The 26942-nt window shown below is 46.0% G+C and overlaps 1 protein-coding gene across 2 annotated transcripts in view; it reads left to right on the top strand.

Moving 5' to 3' along the window:
• LOC147892998 (serine/threonine-protein kinase ATG1c-like) overlaps positions 1 to 26942 on the top strand; it is a 92340-nt gene that overhangs the window by 27345 nt on the left and 38053 nt on the right. For both annotated transcript variants that reach the window (XM_087387253.1, XM_087387252.1), the window contains exon 7: positions 24661 to 24772. In XM_087387253.1, the coding sequence (XP_087243379.1) occupies positions 24661 to 24772 (112 nt within the window). The remainder of the gene's footprint in view (positions 1 to 24660; positions 24773 to 26942) is intronic.

Here is a 26942-nt window from a genome sequence, read left to right as displayed (position 1 = left end):
TGTCGATACTATCTCGGAATATCCTTTAGTATGTTTTTGATAAAATTGGATAAATCCCAAGAATGATCACAAAGCGGTCAAACTCTGAGGGATAGGCCAAGTCAGTATCGCAGCCACTTTCTTTGGATCCATTTCCCCCCCTCATGAGTAATAATGAACCCTAAATATTCAACTCTTACCATACACAGCACAATTTTCTTTTTATTTACATACACACCAGCTTTCATGAAGTCCCGAACACTATTCTTAAGTGTTCACGATGCTCAGCAATACTTTTGTTGAAAACAAGGATATTGTCAATAAAATGTACTACAAACTTCCAGATATATGGGCATAGTAAATCGTTCATAAGCATGACGAATGTAACCGGAGCATTGGTAAGCCCAAACGGCATTACGAAAAACTCATCATGTCCAAACTTGCTTCTAAAAGCGGTTTTATGCACATTCTCGGCTCTAATGTGGATTTGATGGTAGCCACACTTCCCATGCAATGCATCTATCAAGTCATCAATCCGAGCCATCGGATACGTGTGCTTAACAATGACATTGTTTAGTGCTTTGTAATCTATACAGAGACGGAAAGTATCACCATTCTTTTTCTTCGATATCACTGGCGAAGCAAAAGGTGAGAAACTAGGCTGAATCTATTTTTCGCCCGTGATAAGTTCAATTTTATGCTGAATATTCCACTTTGGAGGTGTTCTTCCTGGTTTGTTCTTCCTGCAATAAAAGTCCTACCAACTCATGAATTGTAAGAGGGTTGCCAACCCCCCTCAATGACAAATTCAATAAGGTGCGAAAGCCAAGATAAGACTCAAGAAAAGAATTCAGAGTGGTAGTGACCATCTCTGAATCTCATCAATATTCAACAATTGCTCTCTCAAATCCTGAAGTTTAGTGAGGTGCTCAAACATAGAGTCACCCTCATCAATTTGAGTATGAGTCAACTCTCTCTTCAGGAAAGAGACCCTAGCATCATTGCGGGCTGAAAACATACTCTCCAAATATCCCAAGCTGCCTTTGAGGTCTTGCATGACCGAATGTGCAGGATGATAAACCTTTTGACAGAAAGGGAGATAGCTGAAAGTGCTAGTGCATCACGTGAATCCCACCTTTTCTGTTCCTGTGTGGGAGCCACCGCTGCAGTAGCTGCTGCACCTAGAACTTGTCCTACACCTTGAGCTTGTCCTTTACCCCTTCCTCCACCTTGTTGAGGAGTGGCAGGTGCAACCACATTCTCTGGCCGTGGCTCATCCCCATTGACATAGTCCCATAAGTGTTTGCCAACTAAGATATTGTGAACCATAAAACTTTATAGGGAGTAGTTGGTACCATCCAACTTATCCTCCTCTGTGAGGACTCCCAACACTTCATTAGGATTATTCTAGGCCATAACTGCCAAAGAAAATGCAGCAAATACTGACAAAAAAATTCCCTTCCTCAGAATTGAGGTCCATTACACAAATCCCTTCCAGAATATTGAAGCAAACTGCCTACTGCTCAAAAAACCAGCCAAACAATGGCTCAAAATGCAACAGCCCAAAAGCATAAACTGTATTGAATCTCTACCAAATGTGCCTGCAAAACACCTGCAAAAAATCCAAAAGCCCCAAATACAAGATAATGGGTGTCCAAAACCAAAGAACAGCTTGCTGTCTCGGCCTATCAAAGGCTCAAAATGCACCCAAATAACCTACAAATGCCCAAAATTTGCCAAAAAACATTGCAAAGTCTGCAATGTGACTCAATCTGAGTCCAAAAATGCATGCAAAGTGTCCAAACACCTCGTACACTGTAAAATTGCAGTCCAATCACAAAAGCCCCAAATTTGACAGGGAAATTGCAACCAGAAGAGGGTAGGTCTTCCAAAAGCCCCAAATCTGCCGAAATTGCAATGTTCCCACAAAAGCCCCAAATATAACTGCAAATGTAGTGATGTATGTCACTGTGCACGTAGGTGTACGAACAGACTGAGCGTGGATTGTATGATCACCGTATGTTTGCAGGCACGGATGGCTGGCACAACGAAAATGCAGGGTTGTACGGAAGGAAGAGGATGTACGGCCAGAGCTCGACGGAAGGAAGAGGCTCTAAACAGAGTGGGCCTGTATGGACTGGAAGCTCGAGACCTGTATGGACAAGTTGCGCAAGGACACTGTACGGACTGCGTCAGTACAACTGTATGGCACAACGCAAGCCAGGCACGAAATTCCATACAGTCGTATAGATTGTACGGACAGATGGAGAGGCAGCGTCGAGTTTGACGAGGAGTGATGGGCGTCAGATCCGGGAGCAAAGAGGAAAGCTCAACAATGATCTCTAGCTCCGAGAGCAAGCAGGCTCTGATACCAAATGTGAACAAAAGGAGAGATAGAGAGCAATCCACAAACGTACTGAATAGAAGTGAGCAAAACATACAAGAGGTGAGGGTTTTGTTCAAGTGACAAAACATAAACCTATCCACTAACCGTAGTTAGGGATCCTAACTGTGGTTAGGGGGAAAAACCTCTAATGAGGGAAAAGTGTCCCTAACTCACTTATTGACTTCACATTGGTCACTACCATGAATTATGACAATAAATCCAATAGAAGGGCCTTCCCACTCACATCCAATGCAGCTGATGGCTCACACAGGCGACACTCCCCATTTTTTTCATTCCACTGAATTTGCATCTCCACTTTTTAGAACCACCAGACCCCTCATAGCTCCCTAATCTCTCTGCATGCTTCCAAAATGCACCCGATTCCGAGCCATGTAGGCTGAGAGTAAGGTATGAGGGCAAGGGCTTAGCCTTGAGGACAACAAGGAGAAGAGGGCAAGGATTGAGCCTCAATGAGGAGAGCAAGGAGGAGAGGAGAGGAGAGCAAAAAGGAGAGGGTGGAGAGGAGAGCAAGGAGGAGAGGAGAGGGCAAGGAGAGAGGAGAGGATAGCAAGGAGGAGAGGTTCGAGAGGAGAGCAAGAATGAGGGGCAACGGGCTAAGAGGGGGGGCTGTAGGATGAGAGGAGAAAGAAAGAAAGAAAGAAATTTTATTAGAGTCTTCGGAAGACCGATGGATCTATGAGACTGAAAGAAAACCTGATACAAATCACAGTAAGGGTGGAGCTACTGAAACGAGCATCATCACCGATGCTGAATCCTAAGTCTGATCATACATAATCAAATACATCTGGATGCAACAATGAAAAGAAAAGGACTAGTGGAGCGGAGCGGAATCCTCCGTATGTCATGTCCCCCTGGCTGGTGCATAACTGGTGATGGGACGTTGGTGCCCGTCAAGGAGTGCCGTGCATCTCGGTCTCCTAGACGAGGCTCGACGCAAGACCAGAGCCACCGTGACTCCCGTGGGATGTATCCCGGGTCTAAACAATGACGGGAGGTCCCCCAGAGTGATCTGTGTGTCCCCTCGATGTCTCGTGTGTCGTGCTGTGATCGTCGGGTCGGGGTCTCTATCACGTCGGTGGCTAGAGACTGGACGATCAATGTCACTCGATGAGAAGAACTCTGTGATCCTGCTCTGAGAGGTGTCTGATGATGTGACCAAGCCCTGTCGCTTGAGTAAGTACTCTCTATGTCGGATTCCCTCGTGAATGGAGGCTGAGAGGCATCTCTGATCTGGGTAGGCGAGGAATCTCGAAAGGAGCCCGGAGCCGTCTCTAAAGAGGCAATGGTAGCGACCTCGGATCTCGTAGTACACTGGGCACCTGAAAATAAAATGCTCCTCTGACTCAACCTTCTGACAGTCGCACAGTATGCATAAGCGATGCTCCCTAGGAATCCCCTCTGCTCTGCCGCTCTCTATGCGGAGGCGATGTGATGATACCCGAAACTGTCCGATGGAGATCCGTAGTGAGTGAGGCATATGAAGCTCAGTGTACCCCGGTGGTGTGATGAATCCCTCCTCCGAAATGCGAAGACAGTAATCTCTGTAGAAACTCAGCTTCACTGGAAGCTCCCTCGGCTCCAACCAGGTCCTAAAGGTGTGTAGCTGCAGGAGATCCTCTCGAATGACTTGGTTGGTATGTGGCCCAATCGGGATCGTGGGTGGAAGTACCGGAGGGGCATCTAAACTGTACTGAAAAGGAGGTATCCTATCGATGTGGAATCCTAGTCTCACAAACCATCTCTGATTCCATGCATACCAGCATCGCTCGTCTCCCTCTGCTGCCAACCTCATGGAGGAATCGAGAGCCAACCACGGCAACCTATGTCTCCCTGATGTGCAGTCCCCATATGATCTAACCCGGTGTAGATATGTGATGGTCTGAAAGGCTGCATCGAGTTGGAGTGGAGAAGCACCAAACTCGGCCTGAATGATGTGATGTGGTATAGACGGTTTGCCCCAGATCATCCGTGAGAGCATGAGGATCTGCAAGCGCTCCACCCGTATCCACTCTATCTCTAACATGTCAGGCCCCCAACAAGGACTACCATACATACCGGTTGGTCGGACCAAGGAGTCGAAGAGAAGAGCCTTGGTCCGAGGGTCCTGGGAGTGGGAGTGAAAGCACTGTCTCTCTAGCCGAGCCAGTGAGGCGTATCCCTTGCTCAGTCTAGCCTGCATCGCTGGTCTCATCGTGAAGATCGGGCCAGAGAAGATGACCCCCAAGTAAGTGTACGAGGATACGATCTCAACTGGTGACCCACCCAAAGTAAAAATCATGGGATAAACAAAAAGCTTGCAGTGCATCCAGGTGTCGCTGGAGCCCCTCGGGTGTGGACGACAAGACTACCACGTCATCTGCATAAAGAAGAATCCTGATAATGATCCCGACATGAAGTCTCAAGCTCATCGATGTAGAGGCCAAACAGGGTCGGTGATAAGGGACAACCCTGTTTGACCCCTATGGTACTCAGGATCTCATCTATCCAACCTGCGCCTGTACAAACTCGGCCTGAGACTCTCTCATACAGTGCCATGACTGCCCAGATGATCTCCTGATCAAATCCCAGTGTCTGTAGGCGTGTGATAAGAAGAGCTCGAGGTACTGTCAAAGGCTTTGCGAAAATCCACAAAGCAATAGTATACCCTCTCCTTCCGTGATCTGGCCTTCTCAATGACACTCCTGAGTGTGAGTATGTGATCCATAGTCCCATGGTCTCGCCTGAAACCAACCTGACCCTCTGCTCTAAGCCCTCTCATCTTTGCGAACAGGCTGACCGATGCATCCAATACAGCTGCATAGATCTTGGACATCACATGTCCAATCATGATAGTCCTGTAGTTACTCGGGTCCATGGGATCCCCTACCTTGTGGATGGGGGTGATGGTGTTGAGTGTCCAAGTGCAGGCAAAGCCAAGGCAAACAGCGTCATTGAATAGCTTTGCTAGGATCGGGGCTAACGTGTCGATCCCATATGCGATAAACTCAGTGCATAGCCCCTCGTGATCCTTAGCTCGGCCGTTGTGCAGTTTCAATGTCGCGTCCTTGACTCCCCCTCTGGTGAACAACGTGCAAGTGGTGGGACGAGGTGTGTGTATGAGGTTTGGAGTGGGCTGGTGTGGGACATCATATAGATGGTGTGCATACGTGTGCCAGACTCTCGTGTCGGTCAGGGGTGATGGGGACCTACGCTCAAGGAATCTCCGCCAAAAATCCTTAGAGTTGTTGCTGTACAAGATGTGCAGCAGCTCCTCCTCATTTTGACGAAGAAAAGCTTGCTTCTTTCGACGTACGAGACGTCGGTACTTGCGTATCGTGTCCGGTGTGTTCGGGAGGTGACATCTGGTTTCAAGTCAGAGCTGTCGGCGATAAGCCTTGCACTCCGCATCGTACTAGTTGTTGCAGGGTACAGAACCAAGAGGTGGTGGTCTAGTGGACCGTGTGGTGTGGGGAAAGATTTGGAGGGCAGCCTCGTGGAGTGTGCGACTAATCAGGGTAGCACGGTCCTCTATGAGTGGTATGTGATCGATGTAGGTTAGGAGTCTATTTAGGCGTCCAGAGTAGGCCGGTGAGAGGCTGTGATCAAAGTGTATGTCGTGGTAGGTGTCGTGCTTCCTATGTGGTGTGTGTGGTGTGGCTAAGCATGGGGTGGCGATAGTGAAGAATAGGTATGTGTGATCAGCTCCTGGAGGGAGTGGTGCTACGGTGAAGTCGGTGATACATGAAGTGAAGGTAGGGGATCCCATGATGTAATCTACTACACTAGTGCCCCCCCCATGTGGGCAGCAAGTAAAACCACCTGAGGAGGGCCATAGGTCGAGCCCGTTGTAGATGATGAGATCATGCATCCCGCCCAAATCAAGGAGCGCGTTGTAACAGGCCCGTGTCGATCCAACGAGGTCCTAGTCATACCTGTTCCGTCTAGGTCCATGTCTGGAAGCATGATAGAGTCGTCTCGGAAGTCTAGGAGTGGTGCCTGTCGCGCGTACTCGTTGTTGCGTACTCGTCCTGGCGTTGAAGTCCCCAACAAGGAGAACTTCCCCGCGGGCTGAAATGTCTGGGATATCCTGATGTAAGGGTGCATATGGAGATGTCTCACCCTCTTCTCGTGCCACTCTAGCGAAGTGGGATGTGTCTGGCGGGAAGTAGCATATTGCTATGAAAAGTTCACGGGTATCTGTGCGTCAGATCCGGATCCACATGAATCGGGAGTGTGCGTCCTTCCTCTCAATGGAGATGGCTCCAGCGAGGGAAGACCTATACAATACTGCGACCCGCCTGATCCTCGGACTCCTCCTGTATCCCTTGTCTCATCCCTGAAGGTTGACTCCCATGTGTAGCCACTGACTATCGGTAGTGGACGCTCTGGGCTCTGGTGTGTCTCCGTGTAAAAGACTATGTCTCGTCCTGTATAAGACTCCGAGAAGTTTCCTGTGTCTAACCATAATGTGCCATTACAGTTCCAAATGGTGCAGTCTAGGGTCTTGAAAACCTGAGTCTCATACGCCCCGTCCCCCTAGGGGGTACAGGTGGGAGCTCGACGGGTGCCGGTCAACAACCTATCATCTCGGACCACGGCCCATTTCCCCTCCTTGCGGGCAACATCCCGCTGCTGCAGAAGAACTCGTCGCTCCTCAATCTGTAGTGGTGTCAAGTCCTCGTCCATGGACAGGGTGGGATGCTCTCGTAGAGAGGCTCGGCATCAGAGTGTCGCTAGACGAGCATGTGAATCTCTGAAGCGAATGACTAGGGGCTGCTCTCGGTTGGGATCTCTCCCAACACGCCATGCTCCCTCTATGCCATGGTCGGGGACCCCCATGGTGGTAGTCACAAAGGTAATCGCCTCCTCCATGGGCGTCGTAGTGGTGCTGGTGCTGTCTCACGTGATCCCTTGTATCCGGATGTTGAGGGCCTTCGAAGCCCTCTGCTGTTGTTCCTGTATGGCGGCTGAAACGGTTGCCTTTGCGGGCTCCCGTTTTGCCACATCCACCCACCTAGTCGTCTCTGCTATAGCCGACTGTATCGTGGCTATCTGTGCCTCCATCTCTGTGACTGGGGTCCCTCTAGGCGCTGCTTTGAGGGTCCCGAGCTCCTCTCGAAGCTGTGTGATGTTGTGTCTGAGTCCCTGGATAAGGGTGCCCTGCTCGTGTATAATGCGAGCCTACTCCTGGGTGTATCGGGCCTGCTCCTGGGTGTAATGTGTCAGCTCTGCCTGACGGGCCCGGATGATGTGTATCTCAGCCAATAGGGAGTCCCAAGCATCTGGCGAGGGCCTAAGATGTCCTGGTCCAGGTGGGAATTGGATCTCGAGAGGAGTTGGAATGAAGGTGGGCTGCTGAGGTTGTACTGAGGGTGGGGACAATATGATCTGGGCGGGGGAGTGATATGTAGGAGTAGCGAGGTCGGACGAGGTGATGAAGGATGGCTCACTGAGAGGTAGAGGTGATACTAAGGGAAAGTACTGTGGAGCCGTGTCTGATGGGGCCAGTGCTGAGGCTACTGGAGAGGAGACTTGTGATGATGATGCAAGAGAGGGGGAGGAGAGAGGTGGCGTAGATGATGAGGCGGGTGATGGTGGTGAAATAATGGTGGTAACCATAGAGGTCAAGGATGTGGTGAGCGGCATGGGCTTTGGGTGGGCTTCTTTCTTTTGGGCCGCAGTGCTGTCCACTGTCAAACCGCTCCGGTTGCTGCATTTGTTGAAGTCCTCCAGATTGAGTTGCTTTTGTGTTTTCGTCTTGTCACCGTTTCCCTTCCCCATCTCCACGCGTATGCAGATTTGGATCGAGGGGTCTCCCGCCTAGTCTCCTGTCCTCATCCCCTTGTTCCTTTCATTATGGGGGCAAAGAAGGGACTGTAGGAGATCAAAGCTGCCTTTTTTCCCCCCCCCCCCCTTCTTCTTCTTGAGCAAGTAGGAGAGGCTAGAGAGGAAGAGCTGTAGGCTGAGAGGGCTGAGGGGGAACCGTGAGGCAGGTGAGAGGGCTGGAGAAGACAATGCGGGAAAGAGGCACAAAAATCGCGCGACGCATATTTGGGGGGGGGATCGCCTAGGCGAAAATGCGTTTTCAAACTTTGAAACGGTACGAAAAAACGATGTACCATTTCGGGTGCCTAGAAACGCCGTTTATTGGTTAGGAGATAGGGTTGACGGGTGATTTAGACCATCTACAGAATCTGTTGAAAGTCCTCCTCTAGCAAAGCAATCCTACCTGATAGTGTGTGGGCCGTTGTGCGCGACACCTATGGGGTCGGCCGGACTCCCGATCCTACGAGGTCCACCCTTGAGGCCTCTTCTTTAACCTCAATTGCTATTGCTTTGCCTTTATCCATAGAGTGATTTATTATTTTTTAAACGTTCACACTAATCAAACTGAAATCTTCAAGCAAATACCACACTCCCAAAACGTTCCTCTATATAGGCATATGTCAAACAGTAAACTGTACTCTGCCAACTCTCTTTCCATATACTAGGGAAATATCTGCAATACTAAACAACTGAAAATAACCAAACCCGCGCTTTGAATGCCCAATGAAATTTCAAAACTTAAACAAACCAAATGCATAAAGAAATAGAGGGCTCCCTGGTCCAAACTTATGTGTACAGCTCCCCAATTGCCTTAATTCGACGTCGAGTCCTTTTGTGACATCAAAATCCACCTAAAAAAGCTTCCAAACTGGTTTTCCGTCAAGTTCCATCCAGTTCCGTCAATGTATGGATGGAGAAAAAAGGGATTACGTTGATGATCGAAGGAAATTTTCAAATCCGTTGAGATGCTTACAAGCATTGGCATATATAACGATGAACCTGAGGCTAACTTGATGAAATGGTGAACCACGTGAACTCGATTGGGTTGGACGCTACCAATTACAACAATGTCTTCACAAAATATATAGATCCACCATAGACGCTTTGCCAGCAAACCAAAACACTTGCGTGCGCCCAAAACCTAGGTCAGACCAGTTGACCGTGCGCAGCTAGGTCCAATTGAGATTGTTGTATGTGTGATTGAAGAGTGCAACCTTCACCCACGGGCTCACAATCACCGTACATAGGCTGGAATTGTCAACACAACGCTTACTCCCAACTGCCGTACGTAAGCACCAGCCCCAACTACCAAATGGAGTCACAATATGTCAAAGGTGTTGTGAGGATAGATGAAGAGCCAATGATTAATTTTCATAAATTATCTATTGCTGTTACGTGTCCATCTCACTGTGGGTACGCTGAGCATCAGTAGATAACGAAGGTGCTTGTCGGCTCTGGGACTTCCCTCCATCTCCACATCACACTCTGAGATCACCATCTCACCCATCCGACACTCCTTGTTTCGTGGACAATCTTTCCACTGATGAGGCTCAAGGCATCCAAAGCACAAGCCTTCCCTCCTCGCTTTCTCTTTTTGCTCTGGGGTCAAAGAAGATTTCAACCAAGCCCGGGCTGCCATTGGAATTACTTTTCTTTTCACCCCAATGGTGGTACTTGGTCACGAGCTGGTGAGCATGTGATGCTTTCGAAATTCTCAGCATAAGCAGCATGCAAACCAGCCTTCACATCAGCATAAAGCTGATTCTGGACAGCCTTCTCACAAGGCTAAGAATGATGCAAAGAAGCCCAAGAGAAAGGGTGTTTGTCATTATTGCATGAAGCTGGGTCATTACATAGGGGAATGCAAAAGAATTGCGAAGGAGAAGAAAAAGGAGGTCGTAATATCGGAGAGGATGCCATGAAGAAAAGAAGATCAAAGAGTTATGTAAACCATGAGTACATGGAGTCTTTTTTTCAATGATTATATGCATAATCTTTTGGCTCTTTGGTTTTGAAAGAATTGACTCCATTGTATCTCTGTTTTAAAAAAAGATTTTGTAGTTGAAATTTTCCATGGCATCCCCCAAATAAGGTAGAAGTGATGGAAGTGTAAGGGTTGTGCACAAAATATAATTAATTATGTCCTCCCATTAGATAAATTGCATCGTTTAGCCATTTTAGAGGGAAGGTGGACCTATATAGGTATCATGTATGAACTTTTTATTGGTCTACCCGTTATACAAAGGCATGTAATAGCATCAATATGGTAGCTATGGATAGGACAACAAACACATGCCAGTTTGTGCCAAATAAACCCAAAATTCAGCTCCTCATGCACATGATGGTGGTGATGCTTCAGCCAATTTAGTGGAAGAAGAGTATGCCTTTCTGACTTGCAGTCCTGATTTTTCAGGTGGTTGCTCTAGATATTGCAGCCACATCTGAGGATGACTCTTATGCTGTTCTGACTAGCAGTTATGATCCTTCTAAGGATTCTTGTGCTTTCAATGTCAATGAGACATTGTATAATTGGTACTTCGATAGTGGTGCCACCAAACATATCTTTTCTAAGAAGGGGGTGCATACTTGGGAAGATGCACAGGTTTCCCTTCAAGAAGGATGGTGCAATACGAGCTGTTCGGAAATTACAGCTCATTCATAGTGATGTCTATGGTCCCATGAGGACTCCTGCATTGGGTGGTTATCTCTATTATGTCACATTTATTGATGACTACTCAAATTACACTTGGGTCTATGGTTTAAAGAAAAAATCAGATGTGTCTAAGCATTCTCGACACTTTGTGGCAAAAGGTTGAGAATGAAACAGGCCTAACGGTTCAGATTCTACGCACAGATAGAGGGGGGGAGTATATGTCTCATGAATTTGAGGCTTATTTGAAAGAGAAAGCATCACACATCAGCTTACAGTGAGGCTTACCCCTCAGCAAAATGGCAAACCTGAGTAGATGCATGCTCACAAGTAAAAAGTTGCCTCACAGGTTTTGGCTTGAGGGTCTCATGTGTGCCAACTATGTTTTGAATCAGGCCCCCACTAAGCCTTTGAAAACGATGACTCCTTATGAAGTTTGGCATGGGAGAAAGCCTTTAGTGGAACATTTTTGTGTCTTTGGTTGGTTGCTTATGCCCACGTGCCTGTTGAGTTTCGACATAAGCTGTCAGACAAGGCAATTAAATGCATATTTGTTGGGTATAGTGCAAAGAGCAAAGGTTATCGTCTCTACAATCCTGCTTCACGCAAGATTTTTGTCAGTAGAGATGTAATATTTTCAGGAAATGCAGCACATACACAAGCTGAATTTAATGTGCCCACCTCTTCTACATTAGATGATGTTTTTTAGGGATTAATACTCATTGCTTTGGGTTCCGCTTCTGACATCCACAGCTGAAAATCAGAATTTGCAGCAAGCTCCTCATATTCCACATGCCCCGATTCAGCCACCGGCTGATTTAGTTCCTCCACAGGCAGTGGAAGATGCTGTCAGGCAAGAGATTATAGAAATACACGCAGCCTAATCGGTTCCCAATTGGCTGCTCCAAGTAAGCTTGATGCTCCTTTGCTTGGCAAAACTCGTAGTGCAGCAAGGCACGAAGGGGGGACTCTTTTTGTTAAATCAGCTTATGCAGGTACTCTTCTTTTTTTTTTTTCCCAAGAAAATTACTTCATTAAGTATGAATGAAAACCGCGAGAGCAAGCTCAAATGCGGGGAGTACATCATGCAATGCATGAGGAAAAAATAGCTCAAAATGAGCTAATAAAAAACCAAGGCGGAGGCCGGAAATGCCACCTCAACTTTGAGGGAGACTCAGAGAAGAAGGGAGATCCTCTCCAAAGTCTTAAAAAAGTAACTCTCTTGGCAGTGGCTGCTCTGGAGGACCCGTGCATGCTTGCCCATATGGCCATTAGAGTGTGTACTGTGTCAGTCCAAATACTGGACATAGCCTGGGAAGGGTGAACCTGGATACCCTCCATAGCCTATGTACACCTGGCTCTCCAAATATGCCAAGCTGCAATGTTAGCCAGATTCTCCTAAGACGTGTCTACTGAGGCATGAGTAGCTCTAAAAGGAGTGAAGGAAACATTCTGGAGGGAACAAGACTCCACTGAGTGTCGCCGTGCAATGAGCGCTGGATCTGGATCATGTTTCTTGAAAAACACCTAAGGGCTAGTAAGAGATAACCAAGCCACTGAACCCCAGGTCATATAGAAAGGTTCTGTATGAAATATACTGAAAATCCTAGCAACACCTTTTCAGATTGTCCTCGCCTGTCTGTACTCCCAAAGGCAATGCTGTACTGATTCAATTGCAATGTGACGAGGACAAGTAGGGTCAGCCTCGAACCTGGATCTCCACAGGTTCATTGCAATCCCTCCATGAATAGAAAGCCAAAAGAAAAGAGTGATCTTTCTATTCCCGAGGGATTTCCAAAGCCTACGCCAAAAATGTTTCCACACAACTGCGGAAATTTGAAAACTATCCCAATGAGGCGCTCTAGAGGGCCTCCAACCTCTACTACTGAGCTGAAACCTCCGGGCATTTCTAACAGTAAAGCGAAAGAAGGGGAAGCTCTTGTCTTGGTGTCCCTCATCAATCCATTCCCACTCCCCTTGGTCCCACTGCAAGAACCTAATAGGGGAACCACCATATAACCAGAGTCTCCAAGACCCCAGCACAAGGAGAAGAGGATCGGGGTTAAGATATCACTGCGAGTCCCTGTCCCACTCCATGAAACCTGCAATCCTGACAGGCTGAAAGGCAACCTCCAAAAGAATACCATCAGAAGATATGATAAGTTTGCCTCTTGACTGAACATCAAAGACTAGGGTATCCTCATGTGCATCCTATAGGGCAATAATTTGTAACGGAATGCCCGTCCCTGAAAAACGCTCCCCACCAAGTGGACTCTGTGATTGGCATGTCATATGTGTCAATCCACTCTTGCAGAATGGTTGCCTATATCTGTTGTATCTTGAGTGCACTCCCTCTGAGGTGGCCAACTGCTATAAGTCTCTGATCCTCTGGAAGTCTCATAAAGGCATGCCAGGCGCCTACTGTAGAAGCAGGTCCCCTCTCCCATCTAGACCATTGCATATAATGTGACACTCCAAGTGGCCTGCCATGGTCATCCAAAATCGAGTCATTTCACATGACTAATTGCTTGTGAATTTCTTCATGAGAGGTGGGTGGAACTCTGCAAAGAGTGTTTCTGAAGCAGCCCCAAGCTTTCAGAATAGTAGCCGTGAGAGGGGAAAGAGGAGATTTGAGATGGGCTGAAGTAAATATATATCTACTGCTGTCCACCCAATCTACCCCATGAGAAGGGGTACAAGAATGAATGCTGCGTGAGAAAAAATCTTTCCAGGGCTCCTGTCCAAGCATCAATCCACGTACTACAAACTTGCAAAGCAAGGCCATACACTACAAGTTCGGGTCAATAATATTGAGACCTCCTCCTCCTGTGGGGAGAATGAGGGTCTCCCAAGCCACCCTTTCTACAACATTTGAGGTGCCATCTAAACCGCTCCATAGGAAGTTCCTGATAGGTCTCATGAGCTGAGCGATACAACCTCTAGATCTGCACCAACATTAGCAAATGAACCAGGCAGTGGCCAATAATACCTGGTTCACAACCACAACTCTGGATGCAAGGTCAAGTCTGGCTGAACTCCAAAAGATGAGTTTCCAACACGGGAGCAAACTGCTGTGCCTGAGAGATGCGCACCCCAACTTGGCATCCCAGATATCTGACGGAGATTCCCCTCTGAATCCAAGTGAACCCTATGTCATTCCCCCAATCTGGAGAATTCCTGCAACCCCCTTTCAGAATCAAATGAATGAGGCTCTCCATAAGTGAGTTTGGCATCTCACCCGAGTCCCATACACCCTGTAAGGCTGAGGTAATGTGATCCCCAATCTGATCCCAAAAAGTAATAAAAAATAAGGGGGTAAGTCCATCTGAACCAGGACACTTACCCTTGTGAAGGGCAGAGAGAGTAGTCCTGAACTCTACGTTGGTGAAGGGTGCATCAAGTGAGACAATCATATCCCCTGTCACCAACCTAGGTAAGTGTCGCCAAATAATCACTCTAGCATCATCTGTGGCCTTAGTTTCAGGATCTGCTGTAAGAAGGGAGGCATAGAAATCGGTGACAACCTGCAAGACGGCATCTAGATGTGTCTGAAGAACTCCGCTTGAGTCAACAAGCTGTGAGACGCTCTCCCTACTATGTCTGGGGCCAAGAGTAGAGAAGAACTGCTTGTTGACCATGCCTCCCATCTGAGTCCAAAATGACTCTCTGGCATGAAAGGCATACTCTGCTCTTTGATCTAAAAGTGACTGCTGCTGGGCCCTTGCTATAGCAAGGTGCTCCTGAATCCAAGCATTTGTAGGCCTCTTTTGCTCCTCCCTCTGGAGGGCAGCCAACTGCTAACGGATACCTATCTCACACTTGAGAATCTCACCCCTCTTGATACGAGCAACTGAAAGATAAAAGTCGCTAATATTCGAGAGGGCTACGGCTAAGTCTGAAGGAGAAAGCTGCCCGTCTTGCATATGAGATACCCAAGTCCTCAACACTGTCTCTGTAAGGCCCTCCTCTGCATAAAAGGCATCTGGAATCCTAACATTGGCAGAGCGGTCTCTCACGTGAGGATCTGAGACCATCAGAACCCCTGGAAAATGATCCGAAGTGGACACCCCATTTGCAATGCAAAAAGTACCACCTCTGTCAAGAGCCCAATCATCCACATAAAATCTGTCAATCTGTGCATGTATAGGCATTAGCAATCTCATGTTCGACCAAGAAACAGGAGAGAATGTAGCTGAGTGAGCATCCCTGCCACTGTACTAAAAAGGAAGGCATCCCAGGTTGTTCTCTCTAGGGAGTGAATACCACCTTCTCTATCACCCCTTTTGTCTGAGGGCATTTCAACCATGTTGAAATCGCCCCCTATAATCCAAGCATCTACAATATGTGACCAAGAGAGCAGTTCCTTCCAAAAAAGAACACAATCCCCTCTAGAATTGGGTGCATAAAGGTGTAAAAGACCAACCATATGTCCACCAATCAAGAGTATAATCCACTGAGCTCTGGAAGGGACTATGATTTCGTGTCCAATCACCAAGGGGAGTATAGAACAAGAAACAGAGATGCAAGTACCTCCCCTGGTGCCCAAGGCGGGTGACCAAAAAGTATGGCCTAAAAGAAGCTTATCCAACTTGGCACAATCCCTGACATCCAATTTGTGTTCTTGAATCATCAGGATATATATATATATATCCATGGGTCCCCCAGTAACACCTGGATGAAGTTGGTTACGAATCAGCTACCTACGGCGGCGGCGAGGTACACCCTTGAGGTCCTGAACGTTCCAATTGACAATCCTCATCTGCGAGAGGAGGCGGCCGGATGGAAGATCCTACCCGACTTGGTAGCGGAGAAAACCCTCTCGTGCGAAATGTTCCTCCTATCAAGAGGAGGGAAGTCAACTGGGCATAGCAAACCCACACCTGCTGAAGGTGAACTGTGTCCACAGATGTCTGAAAGATGTGCTTGCCGAGTATAGAGGGTACAAACTCCTCCTCTGCCACAAACTCAGCCAAGTCTGCCAAAATGAATTCCTTCGAAGTACCTGTTGTGAGGAGATGGTGAGTGAGAGAAAGCAAGAGAGAGTGAGAGCTGGAAGCTTGGAAGCTGAAAGCTGAGTTGCAATAGAAGAGTGTGTAAGAGTACAACTCAATGAGAGAAAGATAAGGTTTTGTCTTAGTGACAAAACCTTAGTAGTCACTAACCATAGTTAGTGAACTAACTGCGGTTAGGGGGAAAAACCTCTTAAAGAGGGAAAAGTGCCCCTAACTAGCTTATTATATTACATTGGTCACTGCTGAATTATATCTATAATTCTAACACCCCCCTGCAGTGCCAATGTCATGTACAAGGCTGATCAATCACCAAACGGATATAAGTTCAGGGCACTGCGGAATGCCCCAAACTTTTCACGTGGTAGTGCTTTGGTGAAAATATTTGCAACGTTGTCATGTGTGGACACAAAGATCATACTGATCTCTCCTGCATGCAACTTCTCTCTGACGTAGTGATAGTGAACCTCACTATGCTTCGTGCGAGTATGAAACACTGGATTCTTTGCCACTGCAATGGCACTTTGACTATCAGTGAGAATTGGAAAAGGACCCTCCAAAGACAGATGAAGATCAGCAAATAGACGTCGCAGCCAGACACATTCAACTGTTGCTGTGAAAGCTGCCCTGTACTCAGCTTCACATGATGAGGTAGCCATTGTAGATTGTTTCTTGCTCAGCCAGGAAATGCAAGATTTACCCAAAAAGAAACAATTGCCACTAGTGGACTGCCTAGTGTCATAATCACTAGCCCAATCTGAATCATTGTAGGCATGCATCTGCAAGTCACCCCCCCTGGGAAATAGCAAGCCCCAAAAGACTTTGTGCCCTGCAAATAACGGAAGATGCGCTTAACTGCCTGCCAATGCATAGTTTTTGGGTTGTGCATGTACCTGCTCACCTGAGATACTGCAAACTGAATATCAGGTCTAGTGTTGCAGAGATATATGAGGCATCCAACAGCCTGATTGTAAAGTGTGGCATCAACTAATTCTCCTTGCATCATGCATTGTGAGTTTCAGCCCTGGCTCCATGGGAGTGGCTATGGGCTTACACTCATGCATGTTAAATCTGTCCAAGAGTTTCTGAACATACTTGGACTGAGACATAACAGTGCCACGTTTCTCATGAGAGAACTGGATCCCCAAATAAAAGTGAAGCAGCCCCAAATCTGACATGTCAAAGTTGGTCTGCAAATCAGCTTTGAAATCTGCAATTTTGTCTTCATTGGACCCTGTGAGCAGTAAGTCATCGACATAAAGAAGGATGACTAAAATTTCCCCCCCATCCATCTTGATGTAGAGGGTGCTCTCAGTAGGACTATTGTGCAGCCCCTTGCTGGTCAAAAAGGCATGGATCTTGGCATACCATGCACGAGGGGCCTGTTTCAGCCCGTATAAAGCTTTGTTGAGCTTGCATACTTGAAGTGCATTTGCTGTAATTTCCAAGCCCGGAGGTTGTCTGACATACACCTCTCCCAGCAGGTCTCCATTTAAGAAGGCTGTTTTTATGTCCAACTGATGAACATTCCACTCAAAATGTGCAGCCATTGCAATAACTGATCAGATGGTGGTCATCCGGGATGTAGGAGCGAATGTCTCCTCATAATCTATGCCCTTTTTCTAAGCATAGCCTTTAGCAACCAGCCTTGCCTTATATCTGTCAATGGAGCCATCTGGCTTCCGTTTGACCTTGAAAACCCATCGTGTGCCAATGGCATGTTTACCTGGTGGCAAGTCTACAACATCCCAAGTCTGATTTTTTGCAATGGACTGCAACTCATCGTGCATGGCATTCATCCAATGCACATTATCCTTTGCCTCTTCGAGTGTGGCAGGCTCCTCCTCATCAAGGAGAGTACCTGCATATGCTGATTCCACTGAATTAGCACCTTCCATGTGCCTTGCTGCACTGCGAGTCCTGCCAGATAACGGAGCATCAATTTTACTCTCCGTGAGAGTCTGTAACAGCCAGTTTGGGACCGTTTTTGCTGCATGTATATCTGCAATTTCTTGCTGCACCACCTGTTCCACTGCCTGTGGAAGGGGCAAGACATCCTGTGGCGGAATTGAAGCATGTGGAGGTTGCTGTAAATTTTGATTTGCATCAGAAAAATCAGCAGGGGAACCCAAGGCAATGGGTAGCAACCCCTCAAAGACATCCTCTGAAGAAGAAGGTATTTGAAATTCAGCCTGAGTGTGAGCTGAATTTTCAGAAAATATCACATCTCTACTTACTATGATCTTGCGTGTAGCAGGATTGTAGAGACGGTACCCCTTGCTTTTTGCACTATATCCAACAAATATGCATTTGATGGCTTTATCTGACAACTTGTGACTAAATTCAACTGGCACATGAGCATAAGCAAGGCATCCAAAGACTCGGAAGTGATCCACTGAAGGCTTCCTGTTATTCCAGACCTCATAAGGAGTTTTTGTTTTTAAAGCTTTAGTGGGAGCCCGATTCAGAATGTAATTGGCACACATCAAACCCTCTAGCCAGAATCTTTGTTCTTGATTTAAACTTTGAGAGCATGGCTTGTTCACCTGCACGTGAAGCCAAATTTTTCCTGGTCTGCTCTTCCTGAAGTAGAAGTCCTATCAACTCATGAAAAGTGAGAGGATTTGCACCCCTCCTCAATGATAAGTTCAGCGAGGTATGAAAGCTGAGATAAGACTCAGGAAGAGAATTCAGAGTGGTTGTAATCATCTCTGAATCAGGAATAATTTCATCTATGTTTAACAATTGCTCTCTGAGATCCTGTAGCTTTGTGAGGTGGACTGACATGGAGTCACCCTCTTCCATATGTGTATTACTCAACTCTCTTTTCAAGAAAGATACCCTTGCATCATTCCGAGCTGCATACATGCTTTCCAAAATATCCCACGCTGCCCTGGAGGTCTTACACGACCGGATATGCGGAATGATAAATCTTTTCACTGAAAGAGAGATGCATGACAAAGCTAAGGCATCCCGTGAATCCCATCTCTTCTGCTCTGGAGTAGTGACTGTAGCTGCACCAACAACTTGTCCTGCAGCTGCACCCTGTGCACGACCTCTTCCACCTCCTTGTTGGGGAGGGGTAGCAGGTGCAATATCTGCTGGTCGGATCTCATCCCCATTGACATAATCCCATAAATTGCAAGAAATCAGAATATTGCGTACCATGAAACTCCAGAGGGAGTAGTTGGTACCATCCAACTTGTCTTCCTGTGAAAGACCACCGAACGGAAGTCATTCTGATTTTGATGGGCCATATCTGAGAAAGAGATTTAAAGTAGATACAAAACTGAATTCCCTTACTGGGAATGAAATGCACAACTCCCAAAAAAAAACACAGCCAAGCACGGGCTGTAAATGCAACTCAGGTTTCTGTACTTGCACTGTCAGAAATCTGTCTAAGCATCAAAAACTCTCCAGAATCTGCCAAAAGTGCTGCAAAACACTCCAAGAAAGGCAGTATGAATTGAAAACTCCAAAAAATTGCTCTCCCAACACAAAAGCCCCAAAATAGGCTTGAAATTGCAACTGGAAAGGGGCAAATTGTTCAAAAGCCCCAAATGTTGCAAGAATTGCGCTCTGTCTGCAAAAGCCCCAAATTTTACTGCAAAATTGCAGTGTAATCAGAAAATCCCCAAATTTCTTCAAGAAATTGTACTGCAGAATTGAAAGCACCAAATTTCGAGCTTGAAATTGCAACCAGAAAGGGGCATAAGTACTGAAAGCCCCAAATTTTGCAACTTCAGCAGAAATCCCCAAATTTCAGACCAAATCTATAATTTTTGCTCCAAGTGTAGCTCCGAAATTACAAACAATGCCTGTAGAAATAAAACTCTGCACCGAAGACTTGCAACGGAAGTGTATGGACTGAGCTGACGGTACGGAATTGTCAGTGTACGGTCCTGTACGGATTTCGTACGTTGTACGGATGACCGTACGAATGTACGGAGTGCAGACGACATGAGCTGTACGGACGACGTACGGAGTACGAACGGCGAGCAGATCTGTACGACGCTGTACGGAGTACGGACGGCGATGTACGGCGAGTAGATCTGTACGACACTGCAGATCTGTACGGCGATGTACGGCAAGCAGATCTGTACAGTGCTGTTTGGCGAAGATCTGTACGACGCAGATCTGTACGGCGCACAGGTATGGCAGGTGAGCAGTACGGCGAGCAAGTACTTCCGGTGATGCTGCAGTATGGCGAGCAGGTACAGCAGGTACGGTGCAGTACGGTGCTAGTAGTACGGCAGGATTCTGTACAGTCGTACGGACTGTACGGACGAAGTGTAGGAGCGAAGGTGAGTTGCAGCTGGAGCTCAACGGGGAGGTCGTAGGGAGCTGGATCTAATGCTCTGATACCAAATGTGAGGAGATGGTGAGTGAGAGAGAGCAAGAGAGAGTGAGAGTTGGAAGCTTGGACGCTGAAAGCTGAGTTGCAATAGAAGAGTGTGTAAGAGTACAACTCAATGAGAGAAAGATAAGGTTTTGTCCTAGTGACAAAACCTTAGTAGTCACTAACCATAGTTAGTGAACAAACTGCGGTTAGGGGGAAAAACCTCTTAAAGAGGGAAAAGTGCCCCTAACTAGCTTATTATATTACATTGGTCACTGCTGAATTATATCTATAATTCTAACACCTGTAGCGCAGGAGTGCGAAGGAGCCCTGCGCAAGGAGGAGTGGAACCAATAACCCCCTTACCTCTGTCAGATGTAGATAGACGTGAAGGAGAGGGAGGGGGGTGCTGCAAGATCTCAACCTCGGCCTGAATTTGCATGACCTCGGCCACAACTTTGGCATTGTTCTCAAGCAAGGCACGGGTCTCTGTCGAGAGGATCTCCCTAGGTGAGCGCTCCTGCACATGAACACTTAGAGGGGCAAGAGCAGTCTCATCTGCACGTGGAACTAGGACAAGAATGTCTCTTTCCTGAAGAGACAGGTCTGTGGTGCCATCAGTGGTAGCCTGAGGTGGAGTTGGCTCCCCAACTCTGAGAGGCACCCAACGGGGGACGACCGAAACAAGACGTGCCGACTATCATGTCCGCGCTAAAGAAGTACTGGGACGAGAGGCTGATGGTCCTGGCTGCGCTGTAGGAGTACTAGGATGAGAGGCTGATGGTCCTGGCTGTGAAGTCGAAGGTCTAGTAGCATGTGAAGCGGTAAAAGCTAGTCGTGAGGAAGGTTTAAGTCGGGTGAAGCTATGAGGTGCACCCGTGGATCTTTTAGGTCTTTTCTTCTTTCTTTTCCTTGGGCAATCTCTGGCAAAGTGCCCAAGGGTCCTGCAAATCCTACACTGATCTTGTCTCCCTGCAATCTCGACTCTCTTTCTGAAGAAAGAGCCATCTGGACACTGAAGCATAATGTGGTCATCCGAGATGTTAGGGTCAGAGACAATGACCCCAACACGTGGTACCCCATCGGACTTGACTGCCTCTGCTACTGAAGAAGGCATCTCAAGGAGAGGGGGGATCTCAGTAAGCACCCCAAAGGCGGCTCCAATGGGATGTAGAAGTTGATGGTATACCTGAGAAAGGCCGGGAAATCTGATGAAGAGTGATGTCGTCCGGCTCTCCTCCTCAACAGGATCAAACCCCAATGAAAAAGGGGTTAAAAAAATCCTCTTGGAGCTCAATGCTAACGGGCTAGCCTGAAGCACTGTACCTGCTACCTCCGAGGAGTAAAAAATAATCTGGAAGAAACCCTGCCCAAGCAAACGAACATCTGTGAGGTGCCTTACGAGGTCTCCAAGTAGAGCGGTGAGCATCCGGTCCCTTGCCTGTAATCTGGAAGGGTGGGACCCATGGATGCGAGCAAAGAGCGATGTCGAGCTCTCCTGCTCTGTATCTTTTTTAAGTTGCTGCAACTCGTCTTTTGAAAGGAGCAGCAGCTTTTTTGCTCAAGATGGTATGGATATTCTAACCGTGCAGGTACTCTTCTTGATGAGGAAGAGTCTGATAATTTTGAGGAAGCTAAGGACAATGTGCATTGGATGAATGCCATGATTTTCAAACTAAAAAGAAAGTCAGAGGGGTCCATTGACAGGTACAAGGCACAGCTGGTTGCAAAAGGTTATGCTCAGAAGAAGGGCATTGATTATGAGGAGACATTTGCTCCTACTTCTAGGATGACCACTATCAGATCAGTTATTGCTATGGCTGCACATTTTGATTGGAATGTTCATCAGTTGGACATAAAAACAACTTTTCTTAATGGAGACTTTTTGAAAGAGGTTTATGTCAAACGACCTCTTGGCTTTGAAAATTTGGGTAATGCACATACATATGCGTAATGCACATACATATGCTCAAAAAGGCAATTCAAGTTGAAACCACCAATTATGCTCTTATGAATACTATCATGGCTACATAACAACACTTAGAAATTGTTGTTAGAAATTATGCGACCTCCCACCAAGAAAGAAAGCCATAGCAAATAAATGGGTTTACAAAGTGAAATACAATCCAGATGGAAGGATCAAAAGGTACAAATCCAAACTACTTGCAAAAGGATTTGCACATCAATATGGTCAAGATTATGATGAGACTTATGCTCCAATAGCAAAGATGGATTCCATACGGTTCTTGATATCACTAGCAACACTCAGCAGATGGAATGTGTACCAGCTAGATGTCAAGAATGCTTTTCTCAATGGTTACCTAGACGAGGAAGTCTACATGCAACAACGAGCAGGTTATGTTGAACCAGGGAAAGAGAATTAAGTTTGCCATCTCAAGAAAAGTCTCTACGGCTTAAAGCAAGCATCCAGAAGTTAGTAAAGTAGAATCGACAAGTATTTTGCTAATCTGGGATACATGAAGTCCGATGTAGATCACAGTCTGTACTACAAAGTTCAAGGGGAAGACATTAATATTGCACTTTTGTATGTAGATAATCTGATTGTGACATGAAGCAATGATAGCTTCATCAAGATGTTGAAACAAGACTTATCTGCAGAGTTCGACATGAAAGATCTTGGACTTATGCACTATTGTCTTGTAATTGAGTTCTGGAGAGACGTAGACTGCACCTTCAATAGCCAGCTAAAATATGTTGACAATCTTTTGAAGAAGTTTCATATGGTAGATTACAAGATTGCAGCCACTCCCATGGAACAAAGTTTGAAACTTATAAACGATTCAGAAAAGCGTACAGTCAATTATAGGTACTATCGGCAGCTCATTGGATCTCTTATATATCTGACTATCACACGGCCAGATATTTGTTATGTAGTAAGTTCACTAGTATAGTTTATGGCAAATCCAAAGCAGTCTCACTGGAATGCAGCCAAGAGAGTCTTATGGTACATTAAAGGTACAAGACAGATTGTTAGAAACATATCACTTTGATGAATGAAACCCAACAATAATATATTGTGATAATCGATCGGCTCAAGCACTAGCCAAGAATCCTCCAAGACAGAGCACATTGATGTCAAAGAACGCATTTGTAGCTAATCCCCTCTGATTGCTTGGATGCAGTGACAAAGCTAACAAATGCTACTTAGGCTGGAGCAGGGTCGTATGCTCAGAAAGCTTGGCTGCCAAACTTGCAACCGGGGCTTCTTGCTTTGGAAGAATTATAGTATTCTGGTTGGATGACTAACAGTAGCTCTGATACCAAATGAAATGAACGATTTACAAATCGTTGACAATCACGGGCAATATTCTCAACATGCCAATAGAATGACAGAATATTAAGCCAAATTAAAACTCACATTTATTTTCAATCAGAGATAAATTAGACAAAATTTATGAATTCCACAATTCATTCCCTTCCAAATGAATAAAATGCCTTCTATATTTGGGGTTTGGGAAAAGTGGGAATTGGTTTTGTCCCAAAGCTTAGGGGCAGTTTATCATGAGATTATCCACCTTGATTATGGACATCTAGGTGCATTGCAGAGCAAGATATTGTCATTCAAAGAACTTAAAAAGAGTCTGAGTAGTTACATCAAGGGCAGATGCATGCTGTCCATGGTGTAGCTGGATTCAGGAGAGTATCATTTTGATAAATGATCTAGTAGTCATCAGGGGACTGTGGATGCGCCTCCTGCTAGAGTGATTAGCTTGCCTAGAGAGGCTCAAACTCTCAGTGGGTTCATATGAGAGAGATGGTTAACTAACTTCTCTTCTTGTCCCCCAGATTTTCCTTGCTTGGTTGGCTTAGGCAGGACCTTGGCATCATCAGCCTTATAGGATTTAGGGTGTCCCATGGTACTACCATACACAGTGGGAAAGCTGGGAGTGGAGGGGACTGATCAGGATACTACTGGTTTTGGTCCATGGAAGTGCTAACCTCAATAAGCCCACCAGATTTTAATAGAGCCTGTGCTCCTCCTACGTGGATGGTTGTGCACCTTTTACGGTGGAAAGAGCGATACATGCAGGTGGTGGAGTAAAATTGCTATGCCCCTAAGGTATTATGAATGAATGTATATACAGCAAACTGCTGGTATATTGATTGCATAGTCATGTTACGTGCCCAATGTGCACAATAGTTGCGACCTGCCGAAGAAATCTGCCAGTGTGCTTGCTTTGTTTTAGCTTTTCTTGAACTCGTTCTCTTTCTAAAGATTCTCTGTTCTTTCAACATTCTATTCGTCTGGTTTACTCACTTTCTCAAAATTTGAAATTGGTGAATTAGCAATTATTTGTTCATGTAGTTCTTTAGCTGATTGTTGTTTTGTGTTTTTCTGGTTTTAATCACTAGCAAACGAATCTTGAATTCATAGTTTGGTACTGATATATTTCTCAGAATCATGCCATTTGTTCTGTTTTCATCTTTATCCGTTTGCCTTCTTTCTCAGATCTTGCGCGATATGAAAAAGTACAAGGTTCTCCAATTTCCCAAACCTGTTGTAGCAGAGCTGCATCCAGAGTGCATGGATTTGTGCCAAAGATTACTGTGTGTAGACCCAGGTAACTCCCATTTCCATACAAATGCATAGGGTAAGAGAGGACAGATGTTACACATTTACTTTTCTTATCCTCTAAGGCTTATATGGAAGCATAGGTTTTACCATACATTACCATACGCATACAGCATACGGGTGTGGAAGTATGATAGGAATATGGATCAGCCCCTGGAGCTGAATCATACGTGACCCTAATTCACCCCCAAAAAAAAGAGGAAAATATACATTGTAGACATTTATTGACAGAGACCTACAAAACTTTCAACTTCAAACTTGTATTAATTTTAAAGTCAAGAAACTAAAACCGATTTCATTAAGGTCTGGGAACCCTGTTTCCCCCCCCAAAAAACAAAGTATGATTGGCAATACAATACGCGTACGGAATAATTATTTCATACGCGTATGGTTCGGCCAACCATACGAGTACGGAACCAAATATGTATGGAAGGTCTCAATTCATCAATCACACTGTGACATAAGAAATCCCAGTATCTTTTGCAGCCAAATGGCAGCTTATGCTTGTATAACGATCACTATACTTGAACCTGCTTCATATTGCCAATTTAACGATCAATCACGGGCCAGGCACTCAGATTTTCCTCCCAGCCAATCTCGGTGGTAACAAACTCTCAGAACCCCACCCCTACGTGAAGGCTCCAGCTTACATATTCCACCAAGCCCCAATTCCCTAGATGGATCTAGTATGCCACATGTCTTCATTCTAGGGTACCTCTTAAATGCATATTTACTACCCCTCTCTTGGGATATCAATTTATTCACTTGCCCCTAGGCACATTTCCCACTTAATGCATTTAAGACCCATAGCCTTAGACCCATCTAGTCAGTGCCTTGTCACCCTCATCAAGGACCTCGACATTAATCCCTTTGACCATTTACATGAAGCCCAAATAAATATAATACAAACATTGATCCTTACAAAGGAAAATGTCAACTGACCCTTCTGAGGTCATGTTGCCTCAACTTGAGCGTAACATTCCTTCCCTCTTCAGGCGTCAGCATCCTTATGATAAAGTCTGAAAACACTCTCCGTAACTGGTATACGGATTCCTAGGTAGCTTCTGATAGAGGTAAACCATGCCATGCAACCAACACCGTGGGTATCTTTCGATTGCGTACTTGCATTGTTCCTCGGTTCAGGATTCTTGTTGGTTTGCATCTTGCATTATCCGTTATCTCCTGAAACAAAACAACACCCTCGATTAGTGAGTCACCTGTATGCCAAAATTTCTTTAAACGAGAAACATGAAACACTGGGTGCACCTTACAACCCTGTGGTAATTCTAATTTATAGGCCACCTTGCCTATTCTTTTTAAATTTAACCATGGCCCACAATATCGGGGTGATAACTTAGCACACTCTCTTGTAGTCAAAGACTTAGAGTGCGTAGGAACTCTAAGAAAAACTTTTTCTCCTTCCTTAAATTCTCTAACGGATCTGTTTTCATCCGCATACGCCTTAGCTCTATCCATAGCTTGGCGGATGTTAGCTCTCGCAAGTGCTAGCATCTCCCGCATCTGAACCACAAAGTTTGCGGCACTAGGTACTTTCTGAGGTATTCCAACCGTAGTTGGATTTACTGGTCTATAACCATAGTTCAGCTCGAACAGACTCATTCCTGTGGAGGAATGTTTTCTATCATTGTGAGCCACTCCCTTTGCTAATCTACTTCTTCTTAAACCCGTTTTCTTTGGGTACTCATACCGAGTCCCAACTTGCACAAACCCACTTGGTCTGTTCCCTTTGGCATCCTCATAGTTCAGGGCTATGGCAATTGCTTCATCTAGCGTGTTCGCATACTTAGCCCGAACTTCCATCTTGATCCAATCATTCAGTCTAAAGATGAAATCCTTTACCTGGACTGACTGAGGTAGAGGTTCATAAAATGTCATTACACTTTCTCTAAACTTATCAGTGTATTCCACCACTGATAAATTTCTCTGACGAATGTTTCAATACTGATCCCAAGCTCGGGATGCTTCGTCAGGAGGTAAGACGTGTTTTCTACATTCGTTTTTAAACCCCTTTCAAGTAGTGGATGCCACTCCATCTTTTTGCTGTCTTATCCACCACCTATCTGCTGCCTCATTAGACATAAGGGTGGCCTTGCGGATTTTCTTCATATCATTCCTGATTTCACAAATGGCGAAGGCCT

This window comes from Dipteris shenzhenensis, chromosome 16 (genome assembly GCF_047967505.1).
Source record: "Dipteris shenzhenensis isolate YYH24624 ecotype China chromosome 16, Dip_SZ_1.0, whole genome shotgun sequence".
In the NCBI taxonomy this organism is placed as follows: Eukaryota; Viridiplantae; Streptophyta; class Polypodiopsida; order Gleicheniales; family Dipteridaceae; genus Dipteris; species Dipteris shenzhenensis.
The sequence above is the reverse complement of the archived record's forward strand: the minus strand, read 5'-3'. Positions and strand labels throughout refer to the sequence as shown.